The sequence below is a fragment of the Rhinolophus sinicus genome, linkage group LG02 (assembly GCF_036562045.2).
Source record: "Rhinolophus sinicus isolate RSC01 linkage group LG02, ASM3656204v1, whole genome shotgun sequence".
NCBI lineage: Eukaryota > Metazoa > Chordata > Mammalia > Chiroptera > Rhinolophidae > Rhinolophus > Rhinolophus sinicus.
The window spans coordinates 99,053,383-99,067,191 of record NC_133752.1 but is presented as its reverse complement, the minus strand read 5'-3'; the positions used below and the strand labels follow the sequence as shown (position 1 = coordinate 99,067,191).

Genomic DNA, 13,809 nt, shown 5'->3' with positions numbered 1-13,809 from the left:
CGATGAATAATTAGGATGGGCATCCAAGGGTAGGAGGGTTGGGCATGCTGGCTGAGGGAGAGCAGCCCTGACCACGCCATCTCTCAGGAGAGCAGACTAGGATTTAAAAGCTCCATTTTATAGATCTAGAAGTGGAGCTGAAGCCTCTCCTGTCCACGAGGACATCAATTTGAATTAGCATCCGAAGCCAAATTTGATGCATTTAGTCTTTCCTGAGTGTACCGGGATAGCATAAACCTGGGAAGCAGGGTCAGAAAGCAAAAGATGTGAAACTCTCTTGGCTAGCACCCATCTGCCCCCTTCCACTCCTACTTTCCATTTGTCATTTGCAGGGAAGGTTGTGGTGGGGAGAGAAGGTGACAGCAGATGGAGGAAATGAGCACCCTGAAACCCTTCTTCCTCCTGGTTCACTTCTGAATTGCACTTGAGCTCCTGCCCCCTGAGCATCTATGACTATCCTGATTTCTGGTGGAAAAGCTGCCTGCGAGGGTCAAATTAAAACTTTGGGCTTTCTGTGGGCACAGCAACAAGAAAGTTCCAGTGTCTTGTCCGAGGACACATGTCAAGCCAGAAATAGAAGTCAGATCTCTGGCCTGCCAGTCTGGGCTGCTCTCATCTAACGTTCTGCATGAGTCACAGATTCATCCAGTGCAGGGAGGCAGCTGAGGGCCTCAGCATCTCTTCATAAACCTCAGTAGCTGGGTTGAAGGAAAGAGCGAAGTTTTTGTTCATGAGTTCATTCCAATCAGAATGTGCCCAGACGCCCAAATATTTGATTTGAGCCTGGTTGCTAAGAGACCTCCCACTGGGACCCAGCTGCCTGCGGGCAGGAGGGTGGTGTTGGCATCACTTCAGATTTCTACCGATTTATTTTGAAACCTGAAAACCTGGAACCCTGGCCTCCTCAAGGCAGCCATGGAGAGAGGAGAACTGAGTCAGCCAAGCACCAGGGGAAAGAAACCTCACTGACCTCCGGCCAGGGATCTGGAGGAGGGTGGGGGATGGAATTCTTACACAGTGATTGTTTACTTGGTGTCAAATATGTCGGTAATGAAGTAGAAATTGGAGCTTTGTGCTTGGTCATGCAGGGGACATGTCAGACCCACCTCGGGGACTCTAGAACAGTGCCAAATTTCGTAGTTTGAACTGGGCATCCGAAGGCTGCCTCGATTCATTCATCAGAGCCACACACTCAGCTTCCAGGGTTTTAATTGCCTGGTGATTTAAACCTCCAAGGGGAGTGACATGAGCAGAAGCGTCCTCGATAAGTGTGTGAGGGGTCAGCACACAGGGGAGAGTTGTAGAAACTGTACTTTCTCAACAAAAGACAGACAGCTAAAGGGAACAGGCTTCCCATCGTGACTGTCCCCAGGGAATAGCTGTCATTGCTTCTCCATACTCGGTGGCAGAATAGAAACTCCTCGGCGGGACTCTGGTCCCAGTGCCATTCTCAGGACCAGGCAGGGGTCCATACAGGCCTTACACTTTTCCTCAGGCATTTTGTTTCTGAATTGGGCTTCAGTACTTATTTATAAACAATTGTTTTTATGCGCGAAACATAGGTTTTGCTGTCAGGAGTTTAGGATGAGTGTTGTCACGTGAAATGTAAAGGTCACGTTAGGCACCCTTGGCTTTGCATCCAAAGCCCTCCTTTCTATTAATTGTTTGCTCAGAGGTAGTATTGCCTAGTGGGTTTTGCTTCTGGCTAAAGTGTACTGTGGGCTCCATTCTCCTCTGTGTAGACATATGCCCTTGGGCAAGTTCTGAGGCCTCAGTTTCCTCATCTGTCCAAGCCATCCAGAAGGAAGTGTGTGTCGGGTTTGAGAAGAGAGGCAGTATTTTGGTGCTTGGGAGAAATCAATGGGGAAGAGAGGGAGCTTGAAATGAAATATGGAAACAGTGAAGGGATGGGGTTGGGCTAGCACCGTGTTGGGGATGTGGTGACCAGTTTCTGTGTCATTCCTGTAGCCTCTGAGAGGCTGCAATCAGGTCTGCTTGCCTAAAAACAAAGCTGAGAAAGGAGATGTGTGCCCAGTTCCACGCACAGAGGACCTGAATGAATAGTTTGGATGTAATGTTGAAGATAAGGGGGAGGCACAAATGCATCACACAGCTGGGTCTCGTGGTTTGGGAAGGCATTAAATCATCAGAAGGTACCAGAACTTCCATCTTGCAGACCAGGGAAAAGACCCTCTGGAAATGGAATATAACTGAGTCCAGAGAGAAAGCCTTTCAGTAAAGCCAGGTTTTGCTGTTAAGTCTGTGTGTGGAAGAAATCTGCAAGAGGAGTTTAAATGTGTTTTCCCTGCCCCTATGGTAAATGTACCATGTCATCCGAGGTACCAATGATTTGTTTCCATGAAAGAAGCTCTGATGTCACCAGGACTGCATTATGATGTCATCACAGGATCCTTAGGCAGTTGACCAAGCATCTCATTTTGAATACAGATATCCTTGCTAATGAGGGACATTGGCAGGGAGGAGGAGAAGGCCACTCCAAGAAAGACAAATGTGGCAGACGGAGGGCCAAATCACTCTGCTTGGAGATCTTGAATGTTCCACGGGGTAGTCAGCCAAAAGCTGTCTCTCAGTTTTTCAGTAATAATAAATGACAAAGCCTGGGGTAAAAATAAACCCACTTCCAGTGTTGATTCTGGCTGGTTCAGGGGGAAACAGCCTTGTTAACCGTGAGGGGGGCTGTGGAGCTGTCTGAGATGTGGAAGCTGGAAGGAGTGTTCGTGGGGAGGGAGAATGGCTCTTCTAGGGGCTCATTGTTTAACATCTTTCCTCATGTGTCAGCTTAAGGCTAGTGGTTGCATTATGTAGGGGGCGTACATTTTGTCACGGGTGTAGTCAACCCCCAATAATCCCACAGACTGGTTTCTGTCCATCTGGGGTGCAAACTCCACAGATGTCTCCATTTGTGAACCCTGGAAAAAGCAGTTGGGCCAGGAAGGCACTTAACCTGATTTTTTCTTTTTCTTTTTTGCCTGGTAACTTCTGTGTGAGTATTTTCCCCTCACCTTTCCTCTATTTTCAGAAACACTTGGAGAAACAGAAAAACTGTGGCGGCCTACAGGGACACCTTGTCCACTTGAAGGAGCACATCCTTTTGAAAAATCAAGCTATAGGTATTTGCTTTTATGAAGACATCGGTTTCTCCTTGTAGAGCTATGGTTTAAATATAAACACTGCTGTATGTTTCTGGTTACAGATTTGTAAAGTGTAGGTTTGGAAGAGTTAATGCTCACAGTGCCAAGGTACTCTTAGGGGGGGTCACATGTTAGCAGGATCTGGCTAATTGATAGGTTTGCTTTAGGAAGAAACCCCCTACCGGAAACAAGAATCTTGTGACAGTCCAAGGTTACTTACATCTCATATAAAATTCGACAGTCTAGAGCAGGGGTGTCCAAACTGCGGCCCGCGGGCCAACTGCGGCCCGCAATCCATTTTTAATTGGCCTGCAGCAAATTCCAAAAATATACTTAGTTTACTTAAATAAACCAGGTGAGGCAATACGTACTTCACCTCGAGTGAGTGGCCCAGCTGTTTGTGTATTTTACTGCATATGGCCCTTGGTGAAAAACGTTGAAAAAAGTTTGGACACCCCTGATCTAGAGGAAGTCTTGTGGGTGGATGTGTTTTCGGTAGGATATTTTTCCTTTTCAAACCTTTCATTTTATAATCCAGGCAAAAAACCCAAAAAACCAAAAAACAGAAAAAAAAGAAAACCCAAAAAACAAAGAGCCAGAGGTGGCAGCTGTTAAAAAAAAGATGCATACTATTAATACCTTACGTCTATTGACTGCTTTTCTTCTGAGAAGTCCATAGTGCTTTGCCAATGTTACCCATCCCGATATGTTATTCTCATTTGAAGAAAAGACTGGAAAATGCCTGAAGTCAAGGGAGTGTGTGAGACATCAGACGAGAGCTGGGTTCTTGCATTTTGCACAACACCTTGTCTTGTTTCTACTCTGTATTCAGTGCACCAGTACGAGAACAGGAGAGATGCTTTTCACCAAGCTGTGTTTTAAAAAGACCCCTCTATTGCACCCACTGATCATTGTTTCGCTGTTGCCCTAAGGCAAAAGCCTGAACAGGCAAACAGCTCTCACTAGACCTCCTGACAAACCCAATTACTTGTTGGCTGTTTCCTGCATCAGGCTGTTTGGAAAGTCACTTTTGCATGGTGTACCCACCTGCTCACCAATAATGTGATTCCAGGGCCACCGCTCTACTGGACCGGAGTTAACATTCAAGGAACTGCCCCTGACCATCTTGAGACGCCCCGGGAGTAGAGTGCATTTCAGAATCCTGGTTAACTCATCTGTCTTTGGCACATCCCTAGGGCTTCACCCCAGACTTTCTTATGACTAGAAATTGAAACCTATTACTAACCATCAAAAGAAGGAACGTCTAAAGTGATACCGCAATTTTCTCTGGAGCTCTTGGTCTGAATTCCTTCACAGGTGTACAATTTTCTCTTGAGGCCATGCTTGACCAGGATTAGAAAAGCAACCAGGAGCCCATACACTTTCTATGGGTAACAGAGCCATTTTGGACATTCTCGGGGGTGGGTTCGGGGTGGCAGGGGTGGGTTGCTATGTCTTTAACCCTTATTGTCACACTTGTTGAAGCACTTAAAATTTTTATTTTGGGGCTCAAAGGAAGGACATTGAGGCCTTTCACAAACAGCTCCTTCCAGCTTCCTCCAGCCTCATCTGTGTTCCCCTCTCTGCTCACTGCACTCCCACCCACATGCACAGCACCACTTTCTGAACACATCATCCTCTGTGGTACCTCCGGGTGGGTGGTCACCAGTGCTCTTGGCCAGATAGTCCTGGCTTTCCACCTTCTAGGCACATGATACCATTGCACTTCCTGGCCCCCTTGTGGTTGGCTGAGGCTGTAACTCGCTCTGGCCAATAACTTACCAGGGGAAGTGATGTGTGTCAGTTCCAGGACAGAGCAATTAACTCCTGGCACAAGACCTGGCTTCATATCCCTCTGCCGTAATGACCAGTGAAGCTCAAAATGGCGGCTGCTCTGCCAGCAGGAAGCAAAGCTTTGTTATTACAAGCCCCTGAAATTTGGGGACTGTCACCGGACTATTCGATGGATACACCTTTCCTTAATTTTTGTGCCTTGACCTGTGCTTTTCCTTTTGCTTGAAACCTGCACCCTTCCTTCTCTGCTTGGCAAATTCTTACAGATCCTTCCAGAACAAGCTGGAAAGTCCTCTTTTCTGTGAAGCCTCTTCTGACACCTCTAGGAAGTTGGACCCCTTCTAATCTGTGCTTCCCTCTCACCCTCTGTGCAGAACTCCACCATCGCCTTGATCACATCTTATTCCTGCCATCTGTTTACATGTCTGTCTTCATCTCTCACACTGTGAACAGTGAGGGCAGGAAATGTGTTTCGTTCATTCTTCCATCCTAAGTGTCTGTTTCAAAATAAAAGCTCAACAGTGTAATGAAGGCACTCAGGATGGTTGATGGGTATAACTAAGGTCAGCCCATTAGTGTTATAATTCATTGTCCCCTTATCCTCACATGTACTAGAACTGCTAACTTACCAGATATTGGAAGACATTTCTTAAGACTGATTTCTCTCCTTGCTTCAACATTATTTAAGTAGCTATTATATTTAAAAATGTTTGTGGTTCAATTAGCTAAGAAGGAAGAAAGAACATCTTACAATCAGGCTCCCATCTTCTGATAATTACCCAGCTTTACAGGAAAATTTTTTTTTTTTTTTTAAAGATAAGAGGATTTGGAGAAAATTAAACCTTCATGGACAATTTTTTTTTTTTTTTGAGGCCATTGTGGTCTATTGCTTAGGCCTGGCTCTGCTTATATGAAACAGCATATTTGTTGATTCAATGCCCTCACTTTTTATAAATGCCTTTATGTACATCATCAAATATACCTCCCTCAGTCATTTGGAATGTACCGCTAAGTTTAAATATAAGTTGATGAGATTTGATTTGAATATTTGTTGCAGATCCTCTCCTGGGCACAAAATCAGGGGAGGCCCCATTTTTACTTAGCTCTAGTTCTGCATAGGAGAGGCAGCATATTTACTGTGTTTAGCGTCTTTAATTTTATAAATGCACCTGTGCATGCTGCCAAATGTGCTTCCTTGAGTTAAGAATAGACTCTTCATTCTAACATGAACTGACAAGACTGTGTTTCAATGTCAGTTGTAGAAGCAGAAAATCTTGGTCTGGGAGAATGGCAGGAAAGGTCCCAATCCTGTTTCAGGTCTCAGGTAGAAAGATAAAGGTTAACGTCCACTAGGTAAATATCCAAGAGGGATATGTTCACTTGAAGTGTGAAAACATAAAACTCAAACAAACAAAAAAAAACTCCAGGCAGATACATTTGTGAATTTGGCAGTCATTTGATTCTCCTATTTTGGTTTTGAACAACGATCAGTTATCCTCTTTTCCTTTATTAGAAAGATGATTTATACATTATGGTGGACGTCTATCAAGTTTGCCACCTCCAGGTCCATTCCTCCCCCTTCTAGTAACAGCTTCTCAGTGTTCATCGGTCGCCTTTATTTGGGTAGCACTCTAACAAAGGATGACAGTGCAGTAGGTACGAGCAGGGCTCTGGAGTCAGGCTGCTTGGCTCTGTTCACTCATGCTGTGTGACAAGGGGTGTGGGACTTACCCTTTCCAAATCTCGGTCTCCTCTTCTATACAATGGGAATAATAATATTACCTACTTCATAGAATTGATGTGAGGATTAATAAATAAACACGGTAAAGCACTTAGAACAAGGCCTGATGCACAATACGAACTCAGTAAGTGTTAGCTATTATTTTAAAGTTCTTATATGAAAATTTAACTTCCTTAGGGACTTTGTAAGCATATCTTCTATCATTGACTAGGGCTATAGAAGTCTGTAACAGCTGGATCTATTTTTTTGTCCTAACATGTGACTTGATTTTCCTTTTTCTCCTGAGAAAATCCAAGGACTGTTTCTTTGCAGATAAGTTTTTCCTAGGATGTCTTGATCATGATCATCCATATATTTTCTGATACATAATGTGCCCCTTCAATCTGTAGATTTAAGTCTTCATTTCTGGAATGTTTTCTTGTGTGACATCTTCAAATATTTTTTGTTCCATTATTTCAGTCTCTTCAGAAGGGATACCATTTATGAATACAGGTAACCCCCGGGTAACACAATTGTGAGGTTCCTTAAAAATGCTGTGGTACGCGAATCTGTGTTATATGAAACAAAGAACTAGTACAAAATGGGGTTAAGTTCCAAAAATTAAAAAACATACTATTATATTTTTATAATTAAGAGAAATACCTTTATTAAAGTAATTTTTACCAAAAGTATAACATATTAATATGTATTAAATAATGTTTTCTTCATCATCACTACTAAGCACCATTAACCAAGGGCATTTTCTTTTTGACAAGGTATCTTTATCTTCTGAACTTAATACTCCACAAACAAAATGGATTTAAAATTCTAATAAATTTTAAAATTTTGCAGTCAAATCTGATATGACATCCACGCGCAAATGAAAAATTTCAAATGAAGTATCTTTTGCTCTTAAAGCTTTTATTACGTTCTGTGTTATTCGGGGATTTCCCTAATTTCAAATGAGGTATCTTTTGCTCTTAAAATCTCTTACTATGCTCCGTGTTGTTTGGGGATTTCTCTAATTCTCAAACCGTGTTAGAGTGAAACCGTGTTCTAGGATGCTGTGTTGTACGAGGGTTTTCCCCAATTCTTGAACCATTTTAGAGCGAAACCATATTATAGAAGTGCCGTGTTATACAGGGGTAACCTGTATATTAAACTTCCTTTGTGTTTCATATACTTTTCTATCAAATCTTTGTTCCATTTTATTTTCCCACTACAGTTGTCCCTTGGTATTCACAGGGACACGGGATTGGTTCCAGGCCCTCCCACGGACACCAATATCCGCAGATGCTCAAGTCCCCTATATGAAATGGTGTCATATGTACACAATCCTCCTGTGTATTTTAAATCATCTCTAGACTACTTATAATACCTAATAGAGTGTAAATGCTATGTAAATAGTTGTTACATGGTACTGTTTAGGGAATAATGACAGAAAAAATCCTCTGTACATGTTTAGTTCAGACACACCATCACAGGCCTAACTAGGTAGTACACGTCAGCAAAAGCATAACATTTTTTTCAAATATTTTCCGTAGGAGGTTGGTTGAATCTGAGAATGCGGAATCCGTGGAAACGAGGGCCAAGTGTACTCTTGATTTGTCCTCTGTATCCCTTAAAAGGGTTTCAGCACATTTCCTTGTGCCGTTTCTCTGTAGTCTTTATACCTGTGGTTGTTCTGTTTCCTGCTTCTTTCCTGAGCTCCCCCTGATCATATTTTAATACCTTCTGTGGTCTTGCCCTGTTTCCTGAGCAAATGCATCTTTGCAAGTTCTTGCCTTATACAAGTGTTTTTTTTTTTTTTTTTAAATTATATATTTGAACATGAATAGTACCTATTCTGTAGCAAATTTTTTTCTTGTGTTGATTCTCCACTGCCATTTGTTTTTCCTATTTCTTCACACTTTTTTTTTTTTTAATTGGTGGAATTTTGGAAAGGTTTTTTGCTGGTTCCACTTTGACTTTTCATCATGTGAACTAGATGAGTTCTTCCATGAAGAGCTATTAGAGAGTGGGCCTTAGACACTTTTCCAGGCTAGCTGGAATGTTCCTTGGATCATGGTCAGATTCTTTATGACATAGGTTTGTGACTGAAGGTTCTTTTAGTCTTTACCTCTTCGAATAGAGATCGGAAACAGCAATGTTGAGTGCCTCTTCCAAACCTTGCCTCCCCCACACCTGCTTTTTACAAAGGTGGTAGTTCTGTGTGATTCCTCATTCGGCTATGTTTTTCCTCTTGTAATGTACACTGTCAGTTACTTACGTTAATCATCAGTATGTGGGGAATATGCTCAAGTAACTCTATTTTAACTCTAAGAACTAAGCACACAATTTAAGATGCCTGAAATTTTGTAGCTTTTGCATGAAGAGGCTTCGAACATCAAAATGTTTCAAACAATCCATTTGATGGGGGAGATGACGCCCAACTTTTAATAAGGAAATGTTTTTCCCTGTAATATTTCTTACTAAATTTTAAACAATGTGTCATGTAGGATGTATCTATCTGAGGTCATTTAAAATATTTTTGATTAATATATTTTTGGACCAAAGCATTCTTAAACTTTTCTGGAAAAATTTCTCATCACATAAAAAAAACCCACAATGATTTGTAAGTTATAAAAATCATCAAGTTTACATATAATTCTTCCTCCTACGATCTGTATTTTACAGGCTCAGGTAGGTAGAGTGTGCTATATGCAAACTTGGTGACAAACCTGGGACTTGAGTCTAGTTTTTCAGATTTCTAGTTCTTCCTAATACCCCAGCTTGCTTTCCTAGCTTGTCACGTTAGGTATTAAAGGCAGAATAGAGTAATTTAGAAATTTTCAAATTTAATCACTACATTTGCTTTAGATAGTGTTAATTTCCCCCATACCATCTGCCCAGTTCTGAACCTGGACCACACAAACCTGATCTTTGGCAGGAAGGCTGGTTGGTGAAGAGCTCGATGGGCATAGAACTAGTAACTCTTTCATGATGCGCTATTAAAAGCACATCTTCTTTGGGGCCTTTAATGACAATTTTAAGGGCTTTAAGGAAATAGAAATAGAAAGATTTAGGACCTAACCTTTAGTCATCCAGCATACCTACCAGAGCTTTCTGGGATGGAATTGTTGGCTGATGATAATAACTGACTGACAGTGGAGTTGGAATAGAACGAAGGAACGTGTTTGCAGCCATCATCTGATCCCCTAGAAAAACATGCCTGGCTGAAGGAAATGGTCAGTTATTGGAGAAGAGTCCAAGTGAGGGCCCTGAAGTAAACAGAATTAGGTACTTTACAGGCTAAGGTTGAACCATTTTCAGGGAACGGGGCATTTTGTTTTCTATTGCAATTTCCAGGGTCAAGATCTCTTATTTTACATGCTGTTTTGTGAGGGAGAAATGACCATATAAAGTCAGACTAAATCTTTCTTTGGCCTTCTCACTTCCTTCTTTGGGCCACAGAACCCATTCTTCTCAACTCCCCATTAAACATTTGAGTCTTTTCTTCAGGACTTAGTCCAGCTGAGGACAATTTGATAATGCGGAATGAACATCATTACTTTGGAAAAGACAGAAAACTTCCTACCATAGCATTTCCCCCAGTACAACAAATACCAAATAGCTGTCCTAAGTCAATTTCATTTCTTTATCCATTCAACACACATTCATCGATCAGCTATTACGTGTAAGTCACCCTGCTGGTGCTGGAAATACAGTGGAAATACAAAAGTCAACATGTCCCTTGCCCTCATGGACCTTACTGCTTGCTAGGTGAAGTCATGGCCGCGGAGCCACATGTTTTCTCTTGCCTTGTACTGCTCCTGCAAAACTGTCTCTCTCTGCTAGGGAGGAAGAAGAGATAGAGCATCAGCACTTCTTTAGTTCTGGGGACAAAATTGTTTTCATGAGCTCTGGAAGCTGAGCCTTAGGCAAGGAGCAAAGAGGAAATAGGGAAGAAAGAACTGAATAAAAAGGAGAATGAGTGGGGAGAAGGGAAGAAAAAAAAATACAATATGCTTGTGGTGGGGCATTGGAGGATGCCGACTGGGATCTCAGTTATGCCTGGTTCCTACTTTTCCTACCTAACCTTTGACCCAAACAAAAGATATAGTTCTCCAAATATATTTTGTATTGAAGGGACTCTTGTATGCCTTGGATTTAGGTGATGTGTCCCAACTTTGAGAGCCGTTCCTTAGTAATCCATCTTGGAATTTGGGTTTGTCAATTCAGTCTGTGTTCTTAACAGCCAAGTAATCCCCCATTTGCTTTCCTCAGCGGGGAGAGCCTTAAGCTAAAAGCCTCTGAAAGACAAACCAGCACGGGGTGTGGAGGGATGGGGCTGCCAGGTTACCTTCTGACCTCCTGGCGGCTGGTGAAGAGGATGCCTGACCAGTGCCTGGTCCAGAATGCTTCAGGCGGAGACCAGTCAGCCTGCATCCAAGCTGTGAGAACCAGGCAGAAGGTGCTGGATGAAGTTTCCCTTTCAGGGAGTAGAAATTTTTTTTTCTTCCTTTTACAGTGAAATTGGAACAGTCCTGGGAAAATGGGACAGGTGTCTCTAATCAAGAGTCAGGGCTGTTTACCCAGCTCAGCCTAGGAGCTGTCAGAGAGTGATAATCTTGATCCAGGGAAAACTATAATTTTCCGGAACAAGAGATAGTCCTTGCAGGTTGGGGCCGGGGATCCGCACGCACGTGGGTCGCCCTCTGACAGATGGACATGGAGGAGGGTAAGCAGTCAAAGTACACCTCTGAGAATGAGGTCAGAGGGAACTCTGGGTTCCTTTCCCCAGACTGTAGGGAAGGATGTTTCAAGGTACATGCCCTGCCACCTGGGTACCCTACTAAGCCGGGTGGGGCTAAGGAGGGTGTGGATGAGGCAGATGTTCATTTTCCACTAAGTCTCTGGGTTTGCGAGGCCAAAGAGTGGCCAGAGGAGGGGGAGGGGAGGGGGGAGGAGGGGGTGAGGGGGAGAGGGAGTGAGGGAGAGAGGGAGGGATGGAGGGAGAGAGAGAGAAAAGAAGAGAGAAACCAGGAGGGGCCGAGCAGGAGCGAAGGCCGGCCCAGATTCGCTGACCGCTCCAGCCCGGGGCCAGGGCAATCCTAGGGGCGCACAGAACCCGCGCCTGGCCAACCCCGAATCCACCCACCGCCCAACAGCCAAACAATCCCGGGCGTTTTGCTTCTAAAGGGAAAACGAGGCAGCGCCCGGCACGTCCTGCGCGTCCCCGGCCCTGAGGCTCCCAGGCTTTCTTGTCGCCACGAGGCCCCCTCCCTTCGGCCACAATAGGACGCCAGCGCCGATTTTGGTGCAATGCGAATTAGCTCCAGTCGCTGAGTCGGGAGGACTGACAGGTTCGGGGAGTGCCGGCCATCGCACGGAGTCAACGCCCACCTCCGCCGGTATCCCGGTCCCCGCCTCCGGTCGCCATAACAACCGGCCCCCGCCCTCCGGGCCCGAGCCGCGCGGGTTCGCACTGGCTAGTGCAGTGGGGGTGCTGCGGGAGGGCGTCCCGCATCCCCGTGGCTAGGCGCCGCCACCCCCACCCCGCCCGCCGCCGCTGAGCGCGACGCAGAGGCGCCCCCTCCCGCCGCGGTGCAGGAAAGCCCTCGCGCCCCCGAGACTTGACTTTGCAGAATTAATAAAGCACTTCAGGGGCTGGGCTCCTCCCGCGCGTGCCCCAGCGCCCCGCACCTGCCCGGTCCCCACACCTGCCCTCTCTCGGGCTCCAGGGCGCAAGCGGCGACCAACAGCGTGGCTGGGCGGTTGACGCCTTTGCCTCTGAGCCGGGGGCGCAGGACATCCCCGAAGGCGACAGCGCCCGGGAGGCGGGGAGGCGGGGAGGGCGGGGAGCCCGCGGGAGGAGGAGGAGAAGGAGGAGGAGGAGGGAGCAGGCGGGCGGCGGGGAGGCGGAGAAGGGAGGCAAGAAAGTAGCAGAAAGTGAGGCTGGCAGCCGGCTGCAAAGGAGCCGGGCAGGCAGCAGCGGCGGCAGGAAGTCTGTGCCCGAGAAGAGCAGAAATAAGAGCCAGGGAGGGACCGCGGCGGCGGCGAGAGTGAAAGAGGAAACTGCCGAAGAGGAAGCTCTGCGGCAGCACCAAGTCTCCTCCGGCTCCCGCGCCGAGCATCCCCACGCCGCCCGCCCCGGCCCTCCGGGACCCTCCAGCGCCCCTGCCACAGGTCGCCCCCTCCTCAGCGCACCCGCCCCCTGCCCCACGCGCCCGGCCACGCCGCCTCGCCGCCCTCGTCTGCCATGGCCCGGGAGAACGGCGAGAGCAGCTCCTCCTGGAAAAAGCAAGCGGAGGACATCAAGAAAATTTTCGAGTTCAAGGAGACCCTTGGCACGTAAGTGGGGATCGGGGAGAAGAGGGTGGAAGGGGCTGCGGCCGAGGTGCTTAGGCGGTTCCGCTGCCAACAACGCCGCCTCGGCAGGAACCGGCTGGTCGCCGCGTCCTCATTGTGGGTTCTCTGCTCTGCGGAACCCCCGCGAGCCCAAACGCGTGGGTGTGCGCCCCTGGGCGCGGGTGGGTACCGCTCCGGGGCGGGTGAGCTCTGGGCTTTGGGAGGACAGTCCCCGCCGGTGAGAGACTTTCCACTTCCCCTAACACCGCCGCCCTCTCGACTTCTTTCTCCCTACGCGTGACCGGGGACTGAGATGGTGGATTTTCTGCTTACTGGCTGTGCGCGTTTACTCACCGTGTGTAGGGGCGCACTGCGTGGACGACAGATGTGGTCACGAGAAAAGCGAGCTTCGGTCATTCCCATTTTTGCCCTTCCATCACCCATTCTTACAGCATTAACATCTGTACGTACTAGGTGTAGGCAAGACTTTGGATGGCCACGCGATTGTGGAAGGGAAGAATTTCGCAGTGTGCAGGGTCACGTGGGGATAGAGCCTCACCTGAGCGTCTGTCCATGTTACGGAGCCTCAGCCGCACACGCCAGAGTGCATGTCTCCCGGGGAGGGTCTGTGAGTGTCGCCGTACCGGCGTTTTTTCTCCAGCGCTGTGTTTAGTCCGATGCTGATAGCTGCGTCTCAGGAAAGCAGAAATAATCAGAAGTCGATGGCATGGATGCTGCAAGCGTGTGCCACTCCGCTCAGCTGCGGTTCCCTTTCCGTCCCTGAGTTGCTTTTGTTTGTTTTGTTTTGTTTTG

At 46.5% G+C, this 13,809-nt stretch overlaps 1 protein-coding gene across 2 annotated transcripts in view; it reads left to right on the top strand.

Moving 5' to 3' along the window:
- The first annotated feature begins 12,098 nt into the window (after nt 1-12,098).
- The window catches only part of CAMK1D (calcium/calmodulin dependent protein kinase ID), a 376,228-nt gene continuing 374,517 nt past the window's right edge, over nt 12,099-13,809 (top strand). The window contains exon 1 of one of the 2 annotated variants that reach the window (XM_074324976.1): nt 12,099-12,999. In XM_074324976.1, coding sequence (XP_074181077.1) covers nt 12,908-12,999 — 92 coding nt within the window. In that variant the 5' untranslated portion in view covers nt 12,099-12,907. The remainder of the gene's footprint in view (nt 13,000-13,809) is intronic. The other variant, XM_074324975.1, reaches the window with a different exon arrangement.